The sequence below is a fragment of the Schistocerca piceifrons genome, chromosome 7 (assembly GCF_021461385.2).
Source record: "Schistocerca piceifrons isolate TAMUIC-IGC-003096 chromosome 7, iqSchPice1.1, whole genome shotgun sequence".
Taxonomy (NCBI): domain Eukaryota; kingdom Metazoa; phylum Arthropoda; class Insecta; order Orthoptera; family Acrididae; genus Schistocerca; species Schistocerca piceifrons.
In genome coordinates this window covers 556,119,862-556,147,113 of record NC_060144.1, presented here as the reverse complement: position 1 = coordinate 556,147,113, position 27,252 = coordinate 556,119,862, and the positions used below count along the sequence as shown (strand labels likewise).

At 43.1% G+C, this 27,252-nt stretch overlaps 1 protein-coding gene across 3 annotated transcripts in view; it reads right to left on the bottom strand.

The window, feature by feature from the left end:
• The window catches only part of LOC124709117 (myotubularin-related protein 8), a 412,763-nt gene that overhangs the window by 162,621 nt on the left and 222,890 nt on the right, over nucleotides 1-27,252 (bottom strand). For all 3 annotated transcript variants that reach the window (XM_047240772.1, XM_047240774.1, XM_047240773.1), the window contains exon 2: nucleotides 18,790-18,906. In XM_047240772.1, the coding sequence (XP_047096728.1) occupies nucleotides 18,790-18,906 (117 nt within the window). The remainder of the gene's footprint in view (nucleotides 1-18,789; nucleotides 18,907-27,252) is intronic.

Below are 27,252 nucleotides of genomic sequence, written 5' to 3'. Positions count from 1 at the left end.
GGCAATTCCAGCGGCTCGTCCGCGGACCAGGCTTCAGATAACGACAGTATTCAGGAAGAAAGTAATTCTGAACTCATTGGCATTTACCCTTTGCCTTAATTCGTCTTTATTTTTGTGTTTGTATTTGGTGTTATTGACTGAATGGTGTGTAAATCTTATCTCATTGTTAAGGAATACTCCTCTGCACAAGCATAACACTCTGCATACACACGACAGTGATTGCTAAGTACTCAAACAGTTTATATTATTTTAATGCCCTTAGTTATTGTATTTACACAAACGATTCAGATCCATCTAACACCCCTTACGTATCGAATACGGCAACTGAATGTAATTCATTCTGATTATTGTAAAAACAGTGGTCCTCCTGTTGCTTTTGTTGAGATATACGAATAACAGGAACACCACATCATTTTACACACGGGAGTCCGTTTGTTAAGCCACAACGATCCTGGAAAGCGAAATCAATACTGCACATGAAAAGGCGGTGTGAGAAGGTAGTCCAGTAAGAAACCGCGCCACTGTCGCTGTTATAGCCACATGGCTCGCGCGTGCGCACCCGGAAACCTACAACATCGCCTCCTTTCACACTCAATTGTGCCTCGCTGTCAATTACTTTGATATTCTGATCCGGGCATAGCCACCTTGTCCCGACTGCACGCTACAAGTGCTGCTGGTTCCTCGCTTGATGCGAAGTGTGGGCCGTGCTAGGCATTCCACAGGCATCTAGCCATGTGACATCACCTGGTGCGTACTGCGGGCTTCTTGTCCCATCCACAGCCCTGCGAAATTGCACGACACACGGGTTACGGTTAAATTACCCGTCAGGCTGCAACCTGCAGGATGTTGTGTCAGGACCAGCCAGTGCCCCATCATGCCGTTTATAGAATGAGGACAGATGCTTGTCATCTATTGACCACTACGAGCAGAGACCCACCACAACCTGTGCGTTCTAACACATCACTTTCAGACGTATTTTACACTTCACTGTGTTCTGGTTTTAGAACTGGATGGCAACATGTCAAAACAGCACAGAGCCAACTGTGCTGCTGGATTGTGATGTGTTAGTTAAGTCTGTAACATTTGTGGGAGCTATTTCAGGCCACTTATTCATCTGGAATATTTCTAGGAAAATGACGTTATTAACACTCCAGCACAAAGACAAAGATTTCAACACAAAATTCACGGGAATTGCAGTCTGATAGCGCTGTTGGGTTGAATTGTACCGACACAATCTGACCTCACTGGCATGGCTGGGAACTGTGAATGACAGGCTAACTTGCGAAAACTTTGACGTTGCAACTATTAATAGCCCCATATCGGCACGATCGGAATCTCAGTGACACAGATCTCGTACAGACCTGTTATGGTAAATCTAGGGCCAGCCCACAGCCCTCGTGGAACTGTACTTCACTGATTTCAGTACAAAATTCAATGTTTCCCACGCAAATTTCACACATTCGCTACCCTATCTGTAATCCTACCCTCTCGACACGGAGGTCGGCCGGGGAGGGTATCACGTGGCGACACCATCAAAGAGGATCACAGAGTCAGCGAAGCAGAAGACCGTTTCCCTTTGTTTGACTTCTTGGGGCCTTTCCAGTTGGCAGGGGAAGATTCAGATGTTTGTTGGCTGGAGGACCGTAGACAGTCTTCGTGGGAGTAGTCCTTTTGTCCTTTCTGGTCTGCCGGTTGTTTAGCAGGTGACTTCGCTCCGGGAGGCGAGTTTTTGGTGGCTTGTTGCACAGCTGGATGGGCAGACGGCGATGCTACCATGACACTGGGTGTTTACACAAACACATCGCGGAATCTGAAGTCGCATGTCTGTGTGGCCATGTCCTTCATGGAACGAGATGTAGCAAGAACAGTAATACAAGAGCCAGACAGTAGAACACAGGGTTTGCAATTAGCCAATAACTTGTGAGCGACCGGGTAAGGCACTTTTTCCTTTATCCGGATCTCCTGGACAGCACACTCATCGAGATACACGGAACAATCTAGAGAGGAGGTGGCATCGTCGCCATTGCAGTTGAAACAGTAGGGAGAAGGAGGCGAACAATCGACCTCATGCACATCTCTACCACAGGTTACACATTAGTGGGGGCGGGAGGGGGAGAGGCCGGCGACACCCCACTCTACATTGTTGCCAAATTTATTCAAGGTGGCGGTGATAGATCGTCAATGACGTCATGTCGGGAACTTCAAATTTTGGCTGGAAAATAGGTCAATTGGGATACCCCCACTAACCTAACCTCGTTCCATCCAGTCCCACTACCCTGCCTCCCCAAGAAAATGGCGGGAAGTTCAAATTTTGGTGGAAAAAAGGTCACTTGCGCTACCTCCACTAACCTAAAAAAGTTGTAGGGAAAATAGGTCACTTGAGCTACCTCCACTAACCTAAGTCATCCAACCACCACCTCTTCCTTCGAATTGGCGGGAAAAAGACTCAGCCTGTGATGGGCTGCTAGATGCGAGGGACGTAAGTCTTTATTTTGCATGTAGTGTTTATTTAAACAATTTGAGTTGTCATAGGCAGTAGCTCCATCCAGTGTGTTCACCATGAGGTCCAGACGGCAAATGACCTATTACCTTACTGCCACCAGAGGGCGCTGTCGTCCCATGGCGGTCTGGGGGAAAATGGCGGGAAAAGGACTCAGTCTGTGTCCAGCTGCTGGAGAGAAGAACGCGTATACTTTATTTGTTTTCAGTGGGAAGTTGGAACAATTTATTTAGGAGCAGGTTTCACATAGGTTATTTATTACACCAACATAAAACACTCGCCCTGGCACGTGCTTGGGGTCACACTACATAGCCTACAGACCTGCAAACTACTCATAAAGTGGAGTGATGTACTAGCGACACATGGTACAGTATGTACCAGTCCCGTGGGAGAGTCCATCAATTGTACTGAACTTGCTTCTGATTGGTCGGCTTATTCGGGTGCTAAGTGCCGAAATGACAATATCTCATGGTTACCCTAGGAGTCTATCGTTTTTGTTTATTAAATTTCACTAGTTTTGAGAAACACAAGAGTAACGATACTGCAACCGATGTGCTTCGGGTCGCTCTGGCGCGCCTCGGAGACGAAGTACTTCGGCTGCACTAGTCACTCTGTTCTGGAGGGACGGACATGTCGTACTCTGTGTCGGAAGTTGGATGGAAAAGTTACCGTACAATTAAGAACGCTATTTCGAGTGTTGTAAAAGACAGTGTAAAATGAGTGAATATTTAAATAACGAGAAGTGTTGCCTACCATCACTGTCAGTACTACAGATCTTGCCCTCTGTAGATACAGAGACTAACTTGAGCAAGTGGTAGCCCATAAAAAGCACAACCATAGGCTCGAGATGACAGCATAGCAGCCTCTGCCGAAGAAGATCCCCCGACCGACAAGCTGTCTTCTGCGCTGGGGGGGGACAACTTTAGAAGACGACAGGTTAAAGACTCTTATTCAATTTCTACAGATCTCTCCAGCTCCCAGATCTGACTTTCAAAGAACGCATAATTCATAAAGCCTCTTTTTATGTCTTTCTTTGAGTTCCTGACAATCACTTCTATAACCTGTCATTGGTTCCACAAAATCTACTGTACTTTTTCTGAGCTTCAAAATATTTTGAATTCCTTGTATCAATTGCAGAGATGACCACCCTCCCCAATCCTCAGACGCGCGGTAGCGAGATATGGCGGGTTTCCACGAAGTGGACGACCACAGCCTCCACAAACTGGGTCGTCGTTTGTGCACCGAGGGGACATATAGTCGAAGCATTGGCATTTAAAGCACTCCATCAGCTGTGAGAAATATGACTTCGCATTACAGTGGTAGACCATGATTTTGTCTTTCTCAGGTAGTTCCTTCTCAAAAGTGAGGATGAATGTTCCTGTGACAACTTTGTTGTCTGATGGGCCTCAATGTAATGTACATATCATACAAAGTGGATTCCTGGCTTCTCCGAGTGTTCATGTAGTCCATCTGGCTGCAGCAATAATTTCTGGTGAAAAATTAAACAGTTTATCATGTTCAGGCTCTTATGGGAACAAGAACATAACCAACTTCTTAAAAAAATTTTTACAACACAATAACACTCATGACTGGGTAAGATTAGCTGTTTTAATTAAAGGGGGTTAGGACGTCAAACGGGCCGACCTGGAGCAGGAGAGTCACCACAGGACATTTTTTTGTTTTTTTTTGTTTTGGTTTTAGGGCGCAAAACTGCTATGGTCATTAGCGCCCGGTCCGTGACTTAGGAAACAGTAAAAACCGAAAATGGAAACCAGCAGACATAGGAACGAAACTCAAAAAATTGGAGAAACTAAAAGCAGAAGGAAGGCTTAAAAATCCACTACAGAAAGGGGTTGGTTGTCCCCAAAAAAAACTTCAAATGACTGGCGCATTTCACTGGCACTAATAAACTCGAGAACGCGATCGGCCGAGCGCGTGTCATCTGCTAAAATGGACGATATATCAGGCGACAGCTGTAGACGGGCGCGTAACGGAGTAAAATAGGGGCACTCAATTAAAAGGTGTCTTACCGTCCACAGCTGACAGCAGTGGGGACAGAGTGGGGGAGGATCGCCGCTTAAAAGATGTCGATGGCTAAAAAGACAGTGCCCTATCCGGAGTCTAGTTAAAATTACCTCCTCCCGACGACGCGTTCGGGAGGAAGAGGTCCAAGCACAAGGAATAGCTTTCACGTCCCGCAATTTATTATGGGGAAGTGTCGACCAACGTGCGTGCCATAAAAGAACAACTCGACGACATAAAACGCTCCGTAGATCGGTGAAAGGAATCGATTGAATAGCTGGCCGAAGAAGAGAGACTGTAGCCTTGACCGCTATATCGGCCGCCTCATTTCCACAGATACCAACGTGTCCCGGGAGCCAGAGGAACGCCACCGAGACGCCCCCCAGGTGGAGCAAGCGCAGACAGCCCTGAATCCGGTGGACCAGAGGGTGGACAGGGTAAAGAGCTTGGAGACTGAGGAGAGAGCTGAGAGAATCTGAGCAGATAACATACTGTATCCGCTGATGGCGGCGGATGTAGTGGACAGCCTGAAGAACAGCGTAAAGCTCCGCAATATAAACCGAACACTGGTCGGGAAGCCGAAATTGATTTGTGGTGTCGCCAACAATATAGACACTCCCTACACCTAACGATGTTTTCGAGCCATCAGTGTAAATAAATGTGGCTTCCTTCATTTGTGCACACAGAGCAGCAAATGCCCGACGATAAACATCCTTGGGAAATTGACAAAGGTCACAGAGCAGGCAGCTCCGGGGACGGAACCAAGGCGGTGCTGTACCCCAAGTTGTCAAGAAGGTTTTAGGAAAGCGAAAGGAAAGAGAATGGAGCAGTTGACGGAAGCGGACTCCCGGTGGTAGTAGGGAGGAGGGGCGGCCTGCATACCCTACATCAAAGGAGACGTCGAAAAAAATGTCATGGGCTGGATTAGCAGGCATGGAAGACAGATGGCTAGCATAACGACTCAGAAGGACTGCTCGCCGATTGGACAGCGGAGGTTCAGCAGTCTCAGCATAAATGCTTTCCACAGGGCTGGTGTAAAAAGCTCAAGACACTAAACATAATCCACGGTGGTGGATAGAGTCGAAACGACGAAGAATAGACGGCCGAGCAGAGGAGTAAACTATGCTTCCATAGTCCAATTTCGAGCGCACTAAGGCGCGATAGAGGCGGAGAAGGACCACTCGGTCCGCTCCCCAGGAGGTACCATTCAGGACACGGAGGGTGTTGAGCGATCGCAGACAGTGAGCCGAAAGATAGGAAACGTGGGAGGACCAGCACAGTTTTCTGTCAAACATAAGACCCAAGAATTTAGCGACGTCCGAAAACGGAAGGTTGACAGGTCCTAGATGTAAGGGGGGTGGAAGAAACTCCTTACGTCGCCAAAAATTAACACAAACGGTCTTAGTGGAAAAAAAAACGGAAGCCGGTTTCGATGCTCCAAGAGTAGAGGCGATCGAGACATCCTTGAAGACGTCGTTCAAGAAGGCTGGTCCGTTGAGAGCTGTAGTAGATCGCAAAATCGTCCACAAAGAGGGAGCCCGAGACATCAGGAAGGAGACAATCCATAATTGGATTTATGGCAATGGCAAACAGTACAACACTCAGCACGGAGTCCTGGGGTACCCCGTTTTCTTGGGAGAAAGTACGGGAGAGAGTAGTGTTCACCCGCACTCGAAATGTGCGCTCTGCCATAAATTCGCGAAGAAAAAGAGGCAACCGACAGTGTGCGGAGGATGCCTGTCCTCCAACAGGTATCGTATGCTCTCTCCAGATCAAAAAATATTGCTACTGTTTGGCGTTTCCGGAGAAAATTGTTCACGATATAAGTGGAGAGAGAAACAAGATGGTCAACTGCAGAACGATGCTTTCGGAAACCGCATTGGGCATGTGTTAAAAGACTGCGGGACTCCAGCCACCAAGCTAAACAGCAATTCACCATACGCTCCAAAACCTTACATACACTACTCGTGAGAGAAATGGGGCGATAGCTAGAGGGGAGATGTTTGTCCTTTCCAGGTTTCGGAACAGGAACGACGATTGCTTCCCGCCATCGTCTGGGAAAAGTACTGTCAGTCCAAATTCGATAATAAATGCGAAGGAGGTAACGCAGACTATGGGTTGATAAATGCAGCAACATTTGGATGTGGATACCATCCGGTCCTGGGGCGGAGGAGCGAGAAGAAGAGAGTGCATGTTGGAGTTCCTGCATGGAGAAAACAGTATTGTAGCTTTCGCGATTTTGAGAGAAGAAAGCAAGAGGTTGCACTTCCGCTGCACGTTTCTTCGGGAGAAACGCTGGGGGGTAGTTTGAAGAGCTCGAAATCTCAGCAAAGTGTTTACCCAAGGAGTTAGAAATTGCGACGGGGTCCACTAACATATCACGCGCGACAGTGAGCCCAGAGACCGGGGAGAAACTAGGCGCGCCAGATAACCGTCGAATTCGACTCCAAACTTCCGAGGAGGGAGTGAAGGTGTTAAATGAGCTACTAAAGAATTTCCAGCTTGCCTTCTTGCTATCGCGGATGACGTGACGGCATCGCGCACGGAGCTGCTTATATCGGATACAGTTGGCCAAAGTTCGATGGTGACGGAAAATGCGAAGAGCACGTCGCCGCTCACGTATTGCGTCACGGCACGCCTCGTTCCACCAAGGAACTGGGGGGCGCCGGGGCAATTCGGTGGTGCGTGGTATTGAACGTTCCACAGCTGTAAGAATCGTCGCAGGCGCATATATGGCAGTTGAGGCTGCAGTCTAAGGACACATGGAAAGTGGTCACTCGAGTGTGTATCATCAAGGGCGAACCATTCGAAGAGCCGAGCTAGCGGAACAGTACCGACCGAAAGGTCCACATGAGAGAAATTTGTCGTTGAGGCAGACAAAAATGTAGGGACCCCAGTGTTGAGGCAAACTAGATCCGCTTGGTGGAAGACGTCTAGCAATAGTGAGCCACGTCGACAAGGATGTGGAGATCCCCAAAGCGGGTGGTGGGCACTGAAGTCCCCAACCAGTAAATAGGGGGGTGGAAGCTGACCAAGAAGATGAAGGAGATCAGCTCGTGCCATTGGTGTGGACGATGGAATGTATACAGTACAAAGAGAAAAGGTATATCCAGAAAGGGAAAGACGGACAGCGACAGCTTGGAAGGAAGTGTTTAAGTGGATTGGGTGATAATGGAGAGTATCATGGAGAAGAATCATGAGTCCTCCATGGGCTGGAGTGCCTTCAACAGAGGGGCGATCAAATTGGACAGACTGAAAATGGGGGAGAACAAAGCGGTCATGGGGACGCAGCTTTGTTTCCTGAAGACAGAAGATGACCGGCAAGTAGGATCGTAAGAGGATCGACAATTCATCCCGATTGGCTCGAATGCCGCAGATATTCCAGTGAATAATGGACATACGGTGAACAGAAAATGGAGGAATGTGACCAAGGTTGCCGTCAACTCAACGACTGCTCAGAGCTTGCGACCGACAGCATGGAATGGCATTCAGCCGAAGGCAGAAGATCCTGATCCATAGGTTGTTCAGGAGCAGCTCCTGCCAACAGCGATCGGCCGGTTGATCGGCCGCCAGCACTGTGCCTCGGCGACACAGAAGACGGCAGAGGGCGATTTCCGCCAGGTGGTGCTGTAGATGGGACACGCCTCGGCGGAGAAGGAGATGAACTGGGTTTCTTATTAGCCTTCTTGGAAATATGATGTTTAGATGAAGGAGGAACCAATGGTTGTGAAGTTGGGGTACGTAAAAAATCTTCACGAGTATGCTCTTTTTTCGAAGTCTTGATGTCTGACTTTTGGGCTCGAGATTTGGCAGAACCCGATGAAGGGTGAGCTATAGAGTGGGCAGGCGAAAGTGGTGAGGTTGAACGGGCGATCTTTGCGCTGGCCGATCTGACGACCGTGGTACTAAAGGTGAGGTCGCAAGTTTGCATGGCCGCCTCCTTTGTTGGCCGAGGAGACGCAAGGATAGTGCTGTATTTTCCTGTCTGAGGCACGGTGGGCTGTCGACTGGCGAATAATTTTCGAGCAGCAAAGGTCGACACCTTTTCCTTCACTCTGATTTCCTGGATGATCTTTTCGTCTTTAAAAATGGGGCAATCTCTAGAGGAAGCAGCGTGGTCACCCATACAGTTGATGCAGCGAGGGGATGGAGGTGGACAAGCACCCTCATGGGCATCCTTGCCACACGTAACACATTTGGCCGGATTGGAACAGGACTGGCTGGTGTGATTGAACCGCTGACACCGATAGCAACGCGTAGGGTTTGGGACGTAAGGGCGAACGGAAATTATCTCATAGCCTGCTTTGATTTTCGATGGGCGTTTAACTTTGTCAAATGTCAAGAAGACAGTGCAGGTTGGAATGATGTTCGTGTCAACCCTTTTCATAACTCTATGAACAGCCGTTACGCCCTGGTCAGACAGATAGTGCTGAATTTCTTCGTCAGACAATCCATCGAGGGAGCGTGTATAAACGACTCCACGCGAGGAATTTAAAGTGCGGTGCGCTTCAACCTGGACAGGGAAGGTGTGGAGCAGTGAAGTACGCAGCAATTTTTGTGCCTGGAAGGCACTGACTGTTTCTAACAACAGGGTGCCATTCCGTAATCTGGAACAAGAGTTTACAGGATCTGCAATTGCGTCGACACCTTTCTGAATAATGAAAGGGTTGACCGTGGAGAAGTCGTGACCTTCGTCAGACCGAGAAACAACAAGGAACTGTGGCAACGATGGAAGAACTGTCTGTGGCTGAGACTCAGTGAACTTACGCTTGTGAGCAGACATAGTGGAAGGTGAGGAAACCATTGCGGAAGAATCCCCCATGATTACCGGCGTCTCCGATGGCGCGCTCCTCCCTTGTGGGGGCCCTCTCTGAGGGCACTCCCGCCTTAGGTGATTGTTCACACCTCAGGTCACACGTCCCGACAAACGGACGGAGGGACCAATCGGCACTTTCGGAAGGTATCAGCTCGGGTAATCACTCCTCCCTGGGCCTGGCCGTTACCAGGGGGTACGTACGTGTCCTACCTGTCTACCCGGGGCGGGGAATTACGCGTTACCCCGTCACCGGCTACGCATGAAAATGCGTGGGTCGGCCTTCAGACACGCACAGGGAGGAGAAAGGGAAAGGGAAAGGAGAGAAGAAGGGTCTCAAACGCCGCAGCGGAGAAAAGGGTAAAGAGAAGAGGTAAGGAAAAGAGAAGGACAAAGGAAGGATGAAGACATACAAGCAGAGAAGGCGCAGAATGCGTTACATTTACGAGCGTCCGTCTCCGGACGTAGGCACAAACCATACTCCCAGATGGGGAGAAAGGGAGGGAAAGAGCCAGGGGTGAGGGGAGGGGGGTGGGAGAAGATGGGGGATAGGGAAGGATGCGGAAAAGGAAGGTATGCAGCCCGGAAAGGAAGGAGGGTCACATTAGCTCGGGGTCCTGTGCTCGCTACGCACGTATCCACAAAAGAGTTGTGGACCCCCTGGGGGGACAGGACATTTTAATTTCTACTGTCTATACTTTTACAAATAAATTCATAAAACTTTGTCATCATGACCAGGAAGGATTGAGGACTCACACTCATCGCAGTGGAAGTTCAAAAACGTAGCAAAATACATTTTTTTACATGTGAAATTTCATCATTTTTTCACTTATTACTGGCTGCATTTGTTGCTATAGCTACACTTTTCTTCCTAAGTGAGAGAGATTCTTCGATGAATTTTTCATAGAATACAAACAGTAGTTACAGGTGTATGAAACTCTAGAATTTTCCAAATCTATTAAAAACCTGTGGAAAAAATTGAGATAATTAACTATAAAACTTGAGTTTTTTCTAAACATGAAGTTTAAAATGCAACAGTTCATTCATTTTTTCATAAATTAAATAACTTCTAGAGTTTCATACACCTGTAACTATGATTTGTATGCTGTGCAAAAGTCATCGAAGAATCTCTCTTACTTAGGAAGAAAAGTGTACCTATAGCAACAAATGCAGCCAGTAGTAAGTGAAAAAATGATGAAATTTCACATGTAAAAAAAATGTGTTTTGTTACGTTTTTGAGCTTCCACTGCTATGAGTATGAATCCTGAATCCTTCCTGGTCATGCTGTTAAAGTTTTATGAATTTATCTGTAAAAGTATAGACAGTGCAAATTAAAATGTCCTATGGTGCCTCTCCTGCTCCAAGTCGGCCCGTTTGACGTCCTACCCCCCTTAAGGCAGAACTACTTCGCAATTTATTAAGGGAAGTGATTTCTCCAAATACATTTTCAATATTCTCCGCAAAAAAACATAGGATTCATAGACAGAACAGGTACTCCATCTGTGTGGGTGCAAACCAGGAACTAAGTGGAGTAAGAAGTAAACGTTCTTTCGATCATAACGATCTGCAATGGGAATCCTGGTCTGTCTGAAGGAACTGCCAGAGCTTCGCATCCACAGGCTGCTAACTTTCACTGCACTGAGCCTGTCTACTCTGAACGAGGGCTCTTCTCCCAACGAGCGCCACTAGGTCAGATGACCATTACCCAGACTCCTGGTACCCCCAAATTGACATGAGCAAAGAGATAACAGGCTCCGGCATCAATAGTGCGTTCCCTATGTAATCAAGAGGCTACATCGCCTGCTTAATCCCCTCCCCTACAAGGACGACTGGGTATCGTGTTGGGTACTCGGTGACCGTCAAAGATTTGAAAAGGTGGATGTCTTACATGCAAACTAGGTTGTCAGCAGGAAGTCTGTACTAGAGACTAAGTCTGAGAAAAGATTTAGTCAGAGGGTAAGATTGCAGCACAGGAAAGGAAATAGTACTACAATGGCTTGGGGCCCTATGCTTCGCAGGCACATACAAAAGAGTTGTGAGCTCTCTGTGGAAATAAACTCATTGGGTAAGCTCTGACTGGTTGTATGGTTAACTATATACAAGTAAGAATACTCAATATTATATTTTTAATGTAAGGGAGCGACCCAGTGTTCTTAGCCATGTGTACATCGCGACAAAGCACCCGCATATAGTTATTACTTACCTGGGCAGTGAGAGTTTCCTGATGTCCAGAGGCGGCAGGGTCTACTTTTGCCAATGGCACCTTCTGTGTTTCGTTTCAAATAGGCAAGAAAGTGGCGTGCCTAGTTATTCTACTATGTACCTACTGTCCTGCACTATTTTCCACCATTAACTGTATCATGAGCTATATCATCAAAATTCGTTTTAGCCTTCAGCACTGTTTCCTTTTCCTACAGATGCTTGAACATGCAGTGAATGGCCAGTATAGCAGTTCGAGCTACCCGGCAACTTACACTACTGGCCATTGAAATTGCTACACCAAGAAGAATTGCAGATGATAAACGGGTGTTCATTGGACAAATATATTACACTAGAACTGACATGTGATTACATTTTCACGCAATTTGAGTGCATAGATCCTGAGAAATCGGTACCCAGAACAACCACCTCTGGCCGTAATAACGGCCTTGATACGCATGAGCATCAAGTCAAACAGAGCTTGGATGGCGTGTACGGAGTACAGCTGCCCATGCAGCTTCAACACGATACCACAGTTCATCAAGAGCAGTGACTGGCATATTGTGATTAGCCAGTTGCTCGGCCACCATTGACCAGACGTTTTCAGTTGGGGAGAGATCTGGAGAATGTGCTGGCCGGGGCAGCAGTCGAACATTTTCTGTATCCAGAAAGGCCCGTACAGGACCTGCAACATGCGGTCGTGCATTATCCTGCTGAAATGTAGGGTTTCGCAGGGATCGAATGAAGGGTTGAGCCACGGGTCGCAACACATCTGAAATGTAACGTCCACTGTTCAAAGTGCCGTCAATGCGAACAAGGGGTGACCGAGACCCGTAACCAATGGCACCCATACCATCACGCCGGGTGATACGCCAGTACGGCTTCCACTGTGCGTTCACCGCGATGTCGCCAAACACGGATGCGACTATCATGATGCTGTAAACAGAACCTGGATTCATCCGAAAAAATGACCTTTTGCCATTCGTGCACCCAGTTTCGTCGTTGAGTACACCGTCGCAAGCGCTCCTGTCTGTGATGCAGCGTCAAGGGTAACCGCAGCCATGGTCTCTGAGCTGATAGTCCATGCTGCTGCAAACGTCGTCGAACTGTTCGTGCAGATGGTTGTTGTCTTGCAAACGTCCCCATCTGTTGACTCAGGGATCGAGACGTGTCTGCACGATCCGTTACAGCCATGCTGATAAGATACCTGTCATCTCGACTGCTAGTGATACGAGGCCGTTGGGATCCAGCAAGGCGTTTCGTATTACCCTCCTGAACCCACCGATTCCGTATTCTGCTAACAGTCACTGGATCTCGTTTAACCAGGCAACGCCGGTCAACTACTGTTTGTGTATGAAGAATCGGTTGGAAACATTCCTCATGTCAGCTCGTTGTAGGTGTCCCCACCGGCGCCAACCTTGTGTGAATGCTCTGAAAAGCTAATCATTTGCATATCACAGCATCTTCTTCCTGTCGGTAAAATTTCGCGGCTATAGCAGTCATCTTCGTGTTGTAGCAATTTTAATGACCAGTAGTGTATTTAGAGGATATTACACGAGCAAACTTCTCAATTATCCTTCACTCGCCTATTTTTTAAATAGCGACAGTGTTCTCAGAATGGCACTAACCTGACTAAGAACGTTGGGATCACCTATGATGGATTAATGTAATAATTTTTGTGAGTATAAGTTTTCAAATAGTCGTCTGTAATAGCACAAAATTGCAGTACAGTTAATAATTATATTTCAATTTTAAATACCTAGGTTACAACTGAAGACGTGGCTGTAAGCCATGAAACCGGTAGTTGGAAATGCCTAGACTAAATCTAACAAACTTAGAGCACCTCTTGAACCTCTAGCCTGATTTGGCAGATTTTACCACAGTTCAGTTATGTTTGTAACCTTAACACAATTGCTTCCCTCTGAAAACGCACTCAATGCTTCCTATTCCATGTCAGCTTTGAGTTTTACGATCAACTGCTGTTTTTTCGTAATCGTGTAGTGAGAGACACAAGTGCTACGGCGCCAAAGTGTAATAACATCTTCATTCGTGAGACTACTTCACAACATCCTGCGTTTGAACGGCGTAGGCTGTCTTCCCGCTGCTGACCCGCCTGGATAGCCGCGACATGCGAATCGTGAACAGTGGGCTGGTACCCACTCCCCGCCTCAGTTACATGATTCGAAAACGTTCACACACTTCCAGCAGACAGATGGCGTACACAAATTTCGTCCGGGGATGGGGGGAGGAGGAAGAAAAGAATCTTCCCGCTACTCTGTAGCACTTCCCACACTTGTCCATTGTGACGATATTTATTTAGCAAGACATATTACTTAATGTTAATAAAAAATGAAGCAATCAAAAATAATAGCAGAACTCAAGCCTGGAAAGGCACCAGACCAGCCTGAGAACTACCGGCCAGAAATTCCTAGAAAGAATTCTATACAATGGGATTAATCCAGTAATCTTTCAGAATCGCCCTCTTGAGCAAGCTGGATTTCGTCCAGGACGGAGCTTCACTGCTCAAGTCTTATCTTTAACAACATTTATAGAAGCAGTATACCAAATGAAGCAGAAAATATCTGTTGCTTTCGTCCATCTAAGTGCAGCATATGATAACAGTTTGGAGGCATGGACTGCTTTATAAATTATTTCAACTTGTCCCATGCAAACGGACAGCAAAACTAGTTGACAACATATTACTGTAACTACAGAAAAAGACACTACCTGCCTAAAAGGACTGAATAATGGCTTGCCACAGGGATCCGTCCTAGCTCCTCTCTTGTTTAATCTATCTACATCTGATATCCCTCCAACACAGTCCAGAAAGTTTGGCTATGCAGGCGACTAGGCAATAGCTATCAAACACAAAACTTTTGAAAGAACTGAAGAAACCTAGCTTCTGATCTATACATCTTAAGCCACTATTTCCGCAAATGGAGGTTACAAGCAAACTCAAATAAAACAGAAGTTTCATGTTTTCATCTGTCCTATAGATTGGCACATAGAGCCCTAGATGTCTATTTTGAAGGATACAAACATCATAATATGCACCCAAAATACCTTGGGATCACGTCAGACAGGACACTGTCTTTTAAGGAGCACTTGACACGAACATCTGATAAGCTCAAAACCAGAAACAACACTCTCCATAGACACTGCGGCTCTCGTTGGGGATGGTAAGCACACATTCTTCGGATATCAGCGCTCGGTTTGGTATATTAAGCAGCAGAGTACATAGCTCCCGTCTGGCTTAACAGTCTACATGTAAACAAGACAGACGTACAACTAAACGAGGCCATGTGCATTGTTAATGGGTCAGTACGACCTGCTCCCTAATACTGGCCATCTACCTTGAGCCACATTTCACCTCCTGATACCAGACGGAAAAGCGCGCTACTGCGTGAATACCAGAAGATTGCTAGTAACACTAACCTTCCAATAGTGGACAACGTATTCCCTGTGGAGCGAAAAAGACTAAGATCAAGATATCCCACTCTCTTCACAGCCAGGACATACATGTAAACTGCATTCAATCCCACTGTTGTTGTTGTTGTGGTCTTCAGTCCTGAGACTGGTTTGATGCAGCTCTCCATGCTAATCTATGCTGTGCAAGCTCCATCTCCCAGTACCTACTGCAACCTACATCCTTCTGAATCTGCTTAGGGTATTCATCTCTTGGTCTCCCTCTACGATTTTTACCCTCCACGCTGCCCTCCAATGCTAAATTTGTGATCCCTTGATGCCTCAGGACATATTCTACCAACCGATCCCTTCTTCTAGTCAAGTTGTGCCACAAACTTCTCCCCAATCCTATTCAATACCTCCTCATTAGTTACGTGATCTACCCACCTAATCTTCAGCATTCTTCTGTAGCACCACATTTCGAAAGCTTCTATTCTCTTCTTGTTCAAACTGGTTATCGTCCATGTTTCACTTCCATACATGGCTACACTCCATACAAATACTTTCAGAAACGCCTTCCTGACACTTAAATCTATACTCGATGTTAACAAATTTCTCTTCTTCAGAAACGATTTCCTTGCCACTGCCAGTCTACATTTTATATCCTCTCTACTTCGACCATCATCAGTTATTTTACTCCCTAAATAGCAAAACTCCTTTACTACTTTAAGTGTCTCATTTCCTAATCTAATCCCCTCAGCATCACCCGATTTAAATTGACTACATTCCATTATCCTCGTTTTGCTTTTGTTGATGTTCATCTTATATCCTCCTTTCAAGACACTGTCCATTCCGTTCAACTGCTCTTCCAAGTCCTTTGCTGTCTCTGACAGAATTACAATGTCCTCGGCGAACCTCAAAGTTTTTACTTCTTCTCCATGAATTTTAATACCTACTCCGAATTTTTCTTTTGTTTCCTTTACTGCTTGCTCAATATACAGATTGAATAACATCGGGGAGAGACTACATCCCTGTCTCACTCCTTTCCCAACCACTGCTTCCCTTTCATGCCCCTCGACTCTTCTAACTGCCATCTGGTTTCTGTACAAACTGTAAATAGCCTTTCGCTCCCTGTATTTTATACCTGCCACCTTCAGAATTTGAAAGAGTATTCCAGTTAACATTGTCAAAAGCTTTCTCTAAGTCTACAAATGCTAGAAAAGTAGGTTTGCCTTTTCTTAATCTTTCTTCTAAGATAAGTCGTAAGGTTAGTATTGCCTCACTTGTTCCAACATTTCTACGGAATCCAAACTGATCTTCCACGAGGTTCGCTTCTACCAGTTTTTCCATTCGTCTGTAAAGAATTGGCGTTAGTGTTTTGCAGCTGTGACTTATTAAACTGATAGTTCGGTAATTTTCACATCTGTCAACACCTGCTTTCTTTGGGATTGGAATTATTATATTCTTCTTGAAGTCTGTGGGTATTTCGCCTGTCTCATACATCTTGCTCACCAGATGGTAGAGTTTTGTCAGGACTGGCTCTCCCAAGGCCATCAGTAGTTCTAGTGGAATGTTGTCTACTCCCGGGGCCTAGTTTCGACTCAGGTCTTTCAGTGCTCTGTCAAACTCTTCACGCAGTATCTTATCTCCCATTTCATCTTCATCTACATCCTCTTCCATTTCCATAATATTGTCTTCAAGTACATCGCCCTTGTATAAACCCTCTATATACTCCTTCCACCTTTCTGCCTTCCCTTCTTTGCTTAGAACTGGGTTGCCATCTGAGCTCTTGATATTCATACAAGTGGTTCTCTTTACTCCAAAGGTCTCTTTAATTTCCCTGTAGGCAATATCTATGTTACCCCTAGTGAGACAAGCCTCTACATCCTTACATTTGTCCTCTAGCCATCCCTGCTTAGCCATTTTGCACTTCCTGTCGATCTCATTTTTGAGACGTTTGTATTCCTTTTTGCCTGCTTCATTTATTGCATTTTTATATTTTCTCCTTTCATCAATTAAATTCAATATTTCTTCTGTTACCCAAGGATTTCTATTAGCCCTCGTCTATTTACCTACTTTATCCTCTGCTGCCTTCACTACTTCATCCCTCAGAGCTACCCATTCTTCTTCTACTGTATTTCTTTCCCCCATTCCTGTCAATTGTTCCCTTATGCTCTCCCTGAAACTCTCTACAACATCTGGTTCTTTCAGTTTATCCAGGTCCCATCTCCTTAAATTCCCACCTTTTTGCAGTTTCTTCAGTTTCAATCTGCAGTTCATAACCAATAGATTGTGTCAGAATCCACATCTGCCCCTGGAAATGTCTTACAATTTAAAACCTGGTTCCTAAATCTCTGTCTTACCATTATATAATCTATCTGATACCTTTTAGTATCGCCAGGATTCTTCCAGGTATACAACCTTCTTTTATAATTCTTGAACCAAGTATTAGCTATGATTAAGTTATGCTCTGCGCAAAATTCTACCAGGCGGCTTCCTCTTTCATTTCTTAGCCCCAATCCATATTCACCTACTATGTTTCCTTCTCTCCGTTTTCCTACTGACGAATTCCAGTCACCCATGACTATTAAATTTTCGTCTCCCTTCACTACCTGAATAATTTCTTTTATCTCGTCATACATTTCATCTATTTCTTCATCATCTGCAGAACTAGTTGGCATATAAACTTTTACTACTGTAGTAGGCATGGGCTTTGTGTCTATCTTGGCCACAATAATGCGTTCACTATGCTGTTTGTAGTAGCTAACCCGCACTCCTATTTTTTTATTCATTATTAAACCTACTCCTGCATTACCCCTATTTTATTTTGTGTTTATAACCCTGTATTCACCTGACCAAAAGTCTTGTTCCTCCTGCCACCGAACTTCACTAATTCCCACTATATCTAACTTTAACCTATCCATTTCCCTTTTTAAATTTTCTAACCTACCTGCCCGATTAAGGGATCTGACATTCCACGCTCCGATCCGTAGAACGCCAGTTTTCTTTCTCCTGATAACGACGTCCTCAATCCCACTAATGAATGGAAACTGTTCCCCACAATGCCTGCATGCAGAAAAAGCCCCTGGATTCGACCAGCCTCGGGCAATTTGGACTATCTTGAACGGCATACGAACGAGCCACAGATGATGCGCACACACTCTCCACGAGTGGGGTCGCATCTTCACCACCATACTGTGACTGTAGCGTGAAACGACAGACAGTTGCTCATGTTGTATCGCAATGTCCCGCACGTGCCTACAAGAGCCCTTTCGAAGGTTTCTTCACAGCGATGAGTGCTGTTCTACGTAAAAGTCCTTGATATCCATCTATAGCTGTTGTTATTTGTGTTATTTCATGCTGGAGAGCTGTGCTTAAATGTTGTTGTGTAGTAATTGTGATTTTTATATATTTATTGCCATACGATAAATAAATGTTAATATTACAATTGAACGACTTTTTGTTCCTTTGTTTAATAAGAAACGAGTGATTGATGACACTTGTTCAGCAGTAATATGATATTACTCATTCCCAAGTTGTTAACATCCCTTGCGTGTTATATTGCATCATTTACCACTTACAGTCAGCCATCACCACCCACAAAGAGGAAGGAATTATTGGATACAATCAGAGAAATTACACGATAATTAGTGCAGTTTGTTCAAAACTTTTCGGCACGTCATTGGTCTTCCCACAAGGCTTACTACTTTATACATGAGGATAAGTCGCTCCTACTCTGAGATATTATTTTATGACTGCGTCAAATTTTATAATGTTTTGCTACTGCAATAGAGCATGCTAATATACGCGCCATTAAAATTACAAATAAAATGAGAATGTTAATACTTACCCAAGTCTCCTTCTTGCCATCGGGATCGACGAATATAAGATGGGTAGCTGTAAGGTAGAGTGTTCCCACTGATGGATTTCGGGTGTTGTACCTATCCAGCATCCGGACATTCTCAACCTGCAATTGCAAAACAGGAATTTAACTGCAACACTAAGTAACGCTCTTATAAACAAATATTTAGAATCGTAATCCCAGAGCAAAATACAGGGCATCTACTGTACATACTAGTGGGGAGACTTTGATTTTAGTAGGACATCTTCACTTGCATTTATGATAAAAAGTACACAAATATGCCACTCAAACTAAAAGTAGTGATTTCGAATCCACTTGTACGAGCAGGTTTCATCGCAAGTATTTGTGCACCAAAGCCATGCCCTTCAACGCGTAATCACAGATTTAAAATAAAATGTTACCGATGATAATCCGACACAACCGTGGAAATACAAAAGTGAACTACGACACAGCACTGAGTTTCGTCCACTTCTTTCTTCGCATTAAGTAGTTATCTGCACCAATACTTGTTCTGTATCATGCGTCACAAGTAAAGTTATCCATGCCGAACAACTGTACGCACTGCTCGTCAAGAATACAATATGTTCTCGAACCACCCACCAACAAAACCTTATCCATCATTAAGGACATCCTGCGCTACTTCAACCTGTATTGTCCGTCCTTCCATAAAAGACGAATTTTGACAAAATCAAAACGTGGGGTATGTTAATCAGAAGATATAGTTCAATATAAAAAGATGGTATGGGCGAGTTAAGTCGTTATACGAATATATCCAAGGGTAATGTTTACACAACAATGAAGGACGGCGTGTTTGTTTTTGCACAAGGTTTGAATCAGATATTTATTTTATTTTCGACGCCGTTGCAAAGTCTCGTGCTTTTCAAAGCAGTGACGGGTCTGGGTTCACGCCGTCTTTTTTTAAGAAGTTTTTCCACTAACCACAGTCTGCAATACTGTTAAGCATTTTGCCATCACAGTCACGATAGTATGAAGATTTGTTACCCTCTCAATTCTGCTAGCATTTCTGCTTTTCAATGGCGTTTTTTCTCTCGATAATTAGTTTTTATAGAATTGCTTTGACAAATATGGGAAAAAACAGAACTCGGCTCCCTTTCGAGTCCAGTACTCTGACTTCACGGGCCCCGCCCTCTTCATCTTTGCATAACTATTACAACCTGCATCAACTTGAAGCAAGTACAAACCACGTCTTAAAGCTATTTTTCCCCTTCCTTGCTTCTACTGCTTATAGTTCACTTTTCAGTTCCACGTAAGTCTGCGCTCCATACATACATAAATACTTTTAGAAATTACTTTTTAATACATAAGTTTACATTTATTGTTAAAATATTTCTTTCCGGCAAGGAATTTACCACTATTACCAGTATGCGTTTTATAACCACCTTACATCGCCCATCGTCAGTCAATTTGTTGCTCAAATAACGTACAGTTACTACTATTATTGTGTAATTTCCCAATTTAATTACCTCACTGCCGACAGCTGCAATTCGGCTACACTCCAGTACTCTTATTGTTATTGTTCGGTAAATATTCATCTTCTAACCTCTTTTCATGGCACCACCCAATCCATTCAAGGACATAACACTTCACGCTCCGACCCGGAGAATGCAAGTTTGGTTTTTCCTGATGGCAACACCATCTTGAGTAGTCCCCGCACGGAGATCCGAATGGGAGTCCATTTTACATCCGGAATATTACAATAATACATAACAACAATAAAGATAAGCTGCCCACCGTAAAAATCATCTCTTCCTAATTGTAGATGTAGCAAAAAAACTGCTAAATGAAAATTAATTTAACTATCGTAATTTCATTAGATGATTCAATCTTTGGTGATATTGTTCTTGGCTTTACCGCTTCACCGAACAGTGGTCATGCCGAAACTTCATTTCCATTAATGAAAACTATCATCATGACCTGCAGACCTTCACCGTATACCGACACAATGTGATGTCAAAACATACATCACGTAACTCAAAGTGGTCGATATTTATCTTCCGCGTCGACAGCGTGCTGTCACTGAATTCGTTGTTCAAGAGGGAAACTCAGCTGCTGAAGTCACTTTGTATATGGATACAATTGCTTGAGCGCCATCCGTGTTAGGTGACAGGTGAAACACTTAAAGGATGAGAACACGAGTATCCAAGATAAGAACATAGACATTCATAAATTATGCTTAGAACAGCATATGGAAACATGTGCAACACAAGTAGAATTTCACAAAAAATCCTTCATAATATTAAGTGTATATCGAGCACCTGCAGGTAACTTTAATCTGTTCATAAAACACCTTCAAGCTGTACTGGCCCATTTCACAACCAAACACAAAGAAATAGTGGTTGCTGGTGATTTCAATGTAGATTTCCTTAAAGACTCTCCTAATAAGAAGTTATTTGAGTTAGTAACACTATCATTCAACTTAATTCCCGCTGTAAAGTTCCCCCTAAGGGTAGCCAATTGCTCACAAACAGCCGTGGATAATATCTTTATAGACAAGTCCAATGAACAAAATTATATTACAAAACCAATAGTCAATGGCCTCTGAGACCTTGACATGCAGTTCCTTTTGTTAAATGTTAATACCGAACAGGATATAAAATCTGTTAAATCTGAGCTCAAGAGGGTAATCAATAAGCCAAAAATTGATTATTTTAGGACACTCCTCAGAGACATTCACTGGACTGATGTTTACAGTTCTCATGGCATGAATGAAAAAATATAACACTTTTGCTAATAAAGTGCTTACCTTATTCGAACACTGTTTTCCCCAAAAACTAACCAAGATTAGAGCAAAGTCTACAAAGAAGCCATGGATTACTCAAGGAATAGGGATATCTTGTGAAACGAAAAGAAAGCTGTATTTGTCAATCCGAAACAGTTCTGATGTTGATGCTATAGCACATTACAAGAAATACTGCAATATATTAATGACTGTAATACGGACATCAAAGCACATATATTAGAAGAAAAAGATTGTCATATCAGATAACAAAATAAAGACAATATGGGATATAGTGACGGAGGAGACCGGTAGAACCAGACATGAAGAGGGACAAACAGCATTTAAGAGTAAATGATACGTTGGTGACAAATGTGTATAGTGTCGCAGAACTTTTCAACATACATTTTAGAACTGTTACTGAAAAGATGATGTTGTCAGGTTCTGTAGATGCTGCTATGGAATACCCCAGACCAAACATTTCCAGCAACTTCCATAATATGAATTTGTGAAGTTATTCTCATGGGTACTAAAAGAAATCAGCTAAATTTCGATTAAGCGGTAAGTCACTCAAATCTGAAGGCTGTAAATTCAACTAAATACTTAGGGATTACAATTACAAATAACCTAAATTGGAACGGTTACATAAATAATACTGTGGGTAGAGCAAACCAAAGACTGCGATTCATTGGCAGAACACTTAGAAGGTGCAACAGGTCTGCTAAAGAGACTGCTTACACCACGCTTGTCCGCCCTATTCCGGAGTATTGCTGTGTGCTGTGGGATCCGCATTAGGTGGGACTGATGGATGACAAAAAAAAGTACAAAGAAGGGAAGTTCGTTTTGTATTATCGCGTAATAGGGGAGATAGTGTCTGTCACAGACATGATACGTGAATTGGAGTGGCAATTATTAAAACAAAGGCGTTTTTCGTTGCGACAGGATCTTCTAATGAAATTTCAATCACCAGTTTTCACCTCCGATTGCGAAAACATTCTGTTAGCACTCACCTACATAGGGAGAAATGATCTTCACGATAAAATAAGAGAAATCAGGGTTCGCCCAGAAAAATTTAAGTGCTCGTTTTTCCCGCGTGCCGTTCGAGAGTGGAACGGTAGAGAGACAGCTTGAAGGTGGTTCATTGAACCCTCTGCCAAGCAATTTATTGTAAATAGCAGAGTAATCATATATATGTACATATGACCCTCACTACCCCAGCAGAAATAATTTCCGTTATAAAATCTTTACAATCAAAAATATCTAGAGGGCAGGATGAAATATCAACAAAGTCAATTAAAGAATTTGATTCTGAGTTAAGTAACATATTAAGCTATCTGTGTAACAAGTCGTTATCAGTGGAATATTTCCTAAATGGTTGAAATATGCTGAAGCTAAGCCACTGTTTAAGAAGGGGATAAAGAAATAGCATCAAATTTCCCTCCAATTTCACTTTTGCCAGCATTCTCAAAAATTTTAGAAAAAGTAATGTACAATCGGCTTTATAACCATCTTATCTCAAATAACATACTGTCAAAGTCGCAGTTCGGATTTCTAAAGGGTTCTGCTATTGAGAAGGGTATCTACACTTACAGTGAAAATGTGCTTAATTCATTAGACGAAAAACTGCAGGAAACTGGTATATTTTGTGATCTGTCAAAGGCATTTGGCTGTGTAAATCACAATATCCTTTTAGGTAAATTAGAATATTATGGTGTAACAGGAAATGCTGCCAAATGGTTCAAATCTTATATCTCTGGCAGGAATCAAAGGGTGTTATTAGGAAAGAGACATGTATTAAGTTATCAGGCATCATCCAACTGGGAACTAATTACAGGTGTGGGTCCCACAAGGTTCCAATTTAGGGCCCTTACTTTTTCTTCTGTATATCAATGACCTTTCATGAGTAACATTACCAGATGCCAAGTTCGTTTTGTTTGCCGATGATACAAACATTGCAATAAATAGCAAATCAAGTGTAGTCTTAGAAAGATCGGCTAATAAAATATTTGTGGACATTAGTCACTGGTTCCTAGCCAATTCTCTGTCGCTAAACTTTGGAAAAAAAAACACATTACATGCAGTTCAGAACTTGTAAGGGGTGTCCCACAAGCATATGCCTAACATACGATGACAAGCAGATAGAATAAGTGGACTGTGTTAAATTCTTGGAATTACAGCTTGATAATAAATTCAACTGGGAGGAGCACACCACAGAACTGCTGAAGCGTCTTAACAAATCTGTCAGACAAATGTGTCAGACATAGGGGATATAAAAGTGAAAAGCTGGCATACTATGCTTACTTTCATTTCATAATGTCATATGGGATTATTTTTTGGGGTAATTCATCAAGCCAAGCTAAAGTTTTCCGGGCACAAAAACGTGCAGTAAGAGTTATATGGGGTGTGAACGTCAAGAACATCCTGCAGAAGCCTGTTTAGGGAACTAGGGATACTAACTACTCCTTCCCAATATATTTATTCCTTAATGAAATTTGTCATTAAAAATATATCACTTTTTCAAACCAACAGCTCAATTCCTGGAATCACTACTAGAAATAAGAATAATCTACACAAGGATTTAAAGTCACTTACTCTTGTACAAAAAGGTGTGCATTATTCAGGAACACACATTTTCAATAACTTGCCAGCAGCCATAAAAAGCTTAACAACCAATGAAATACAGTTTAAGGGAAGCTAAAGGATTTATTTGTGGTCAACTCCTCCTACTCCATCGATGAATTTCGCAGCAGGACTAATATATAACTTCTGCACCTTTTCAGTGCAGTAATGCCTTCCATTGTAAATAAGTATTGTAGCAGTTCTATTACATGTTTATTACCTTATAAATAAAAGTTTTTTATTTTAAATTCAGTGTATTTGTGTTTGTAAAATCATTCTTTCATATAGTGTTCATTAAATGACGATTAAATGACGATCATTCCACTTGGGATCTGTGGAAGGTACATTAGCTCATTTGCTTCAGTTGTAAATATTTGTCATGTATTATTGTTTTTCTGACATGTTCCACATCCTGCAGGGCCTCCTCACTATGCATCCCTAAAAAAAATAAAAAATAAAAAAGAGAAGACAGACGTGTCACTCTGAATGAAATAGCAACGAGATATATTACAATGCCGTAAATGATTCAAAGTTTAGGTTATAGAGAAGTTTGTGCCCGTTAGGTCCCATCCTTATTGAGCGGAGACCACAGAGTTCAGAGAATAAGCGTCACATAAAATCTCCTTCAGAGATTTGTAAGTGAAGGAGACAATTTTTTGAAGAGTATTGTGACAGGTGATTAAGCTGCTTGTCGTTTTTGGTGGTGGTGGTGGTAGTGGTGTTATCAGCTTGAAACAAAACACCACAGTATGGAATTGAATCAAACATTGGAACAATACTCGACAATAATTGGTCACATTGCATTGTCTCATAACTCTTTCAACAAATCTATGTCTTTCTTTAGCCTTCCCCAATACTGATTTCATGTCACATTTTAAACAGCTTCTTAGTTCGCTGTTGTGATCTTCAGTCCAACGATTGGTTTGACGAAGCTCTGCACTTCATCCTGTACCATCCTCTTCATCTTTGACTAACTACAGCTTCCCACACCAATTTTAACCTACTTACTGAACTTCCTTTGCTATTTTACTACCTACACTTCCCTCAAATACTAAATTGATGATTGCTAGATGCCTTATCACCTGATTCCTTCTTTTAGTCAAGTTATGCAACAAATTTCGTTTCTCTCCAACTCCATTCAGCACCACCTAATTGGTTACACGATTTATCCGTTTAATTTTCAGCATTCTTCTGTGGCACCACATTTCAAAAGCTTCTATTCTCTTCTTTTCTGAACTGCTTATCGCACATGTTTCACTTCTGTACGAAGTTACACTCCAGATAAATGCCTTCAGAAAACACTTCCAACGCTTTTAAGTACTACCCCTAAATACTTATAAGATGTGACGTGGTCAAAATGTTCACCAATAATCTTGTAATCGGATACTATCGAGTTAGTTCTCTTTGTTACAGCCATTAGCTTACAATTATCAATATTTTAAACAAAAATGCTATTCATTACAGGAAGTTGAAATTTTTTCAAAGGCTTTCCGCTATTCCTTATGATATTCTGACGACGATGCTTCCGTGCACACAATAGCATCGTCACCGAACGAAATTATAGTGTTGATGATCCTATCTGATAAATCATTTATATACTCGTATACTGAAAGGGCTATTACATGAAACGTAACACCCTATTCATGCGATTTCACGAACTAATTTAGCTTATCCCTCACACGCCACTGAAGCTAATTCAGGTTGCTTAACCTTTATGTCATTAGATAGCACCGTAGGCAATTTCACCTTTTGAGCACCGAAATGTAATTTTCAACAACATGCCATAGTACCCGTCTATATTACATCCACCCACTGCTAGGGACATATGTAATCAAATTGTTTACTTACATTTAGAACCCTTAAGTTACGAACAATCAATTAATGAAAGAGACGACAAAAACTTTTTTTTATAATGTTTGAAGCCTGTAACAACTCTGATTAACATCCTGTCAGCTTACTACGAAATTGCTAATCGTGTCAATAGTAAGATTTCGACGAGGACACTGCGACGTAATAAATATTACATCTGAAACGACTGTCTTTACGCGATTATTGAGAACCATGCAGTTCTCCAGCCCGTTTTCACTGAAACTTCCAGGAATTCTCATCTGCAGCGAAGCATCGAGAGCAAGGTTAGTTGACGCCGTTAATTATTATTCTGATGATACTGAGTTACACCCGCCAAATTACAAGAAATTTATTTACATGTATCATTAACATTACGAAAAGAATATTAGCTTGCGGTTTATTCCTTTTTGGGGCAACACACTTTGCATTGCTGCAACACCGCATACGCTTCCTTGAGGTACACGCAATGTTACTTTCGTTATATTCGCCGTCCTGTACAAAGTACTTATTTTTGTTAGTCAAACAGTTGTCGAGTGAATGTCATATTTGCAAAGAGGCTCCTGTGATCATGTCTTGTGGTACAGTGTCGTACGCCTTCTGCAAGTCTAGGAAGACGGCATCAATCTGTTCACCTATACCTGTTGTTTGCGAGAAGTCTTGTATGTCTAAATCTAGCTGTGTTACACACGATTGGCTTTATTGAGGGAAAAATCCTTGTTGATTCCCTGATTAGGTTATTTCCCTCCCATGTACACCAAAATATTTGAGTTTAGGATCTGCCCCATTATCCTGGAAAAGGACATCAGTAATATTGGTATAATTTTGTGCATTCGGTATTTTACCCTTTTTGTAAATAGGAGCGTTCTGCGCACCCGAACAAATGGCTTGCACAAGAAAAAGAACTATGTTTAAAATGAACTCGCGACTGCAGTAGGCTCACCGCATTGAGGTAGCTACTGAACAACGGCCAAAACCAACAGGTGGCTAATTTCGCAAAGCAATAAGTTTCCGCACTCCATTGCGATATCACTCCGATGCCGACAAAAAGCGGGTGCAGCACAGAGAAATCAATAATTTCGTATTGCTTCCTGCAGCAAAGGTACACATTTTATATGGAAACTAATTTGCCGTGAAAAAGTTTTGCGCCATTCTAATGAGGTGCATAATTGTGGTTTTTTAATCGGATGCTTCCCTTCCAATATTGTCTTGACCACAGGGAATTGTTAGGTACAGTGCCTTTGTCACAG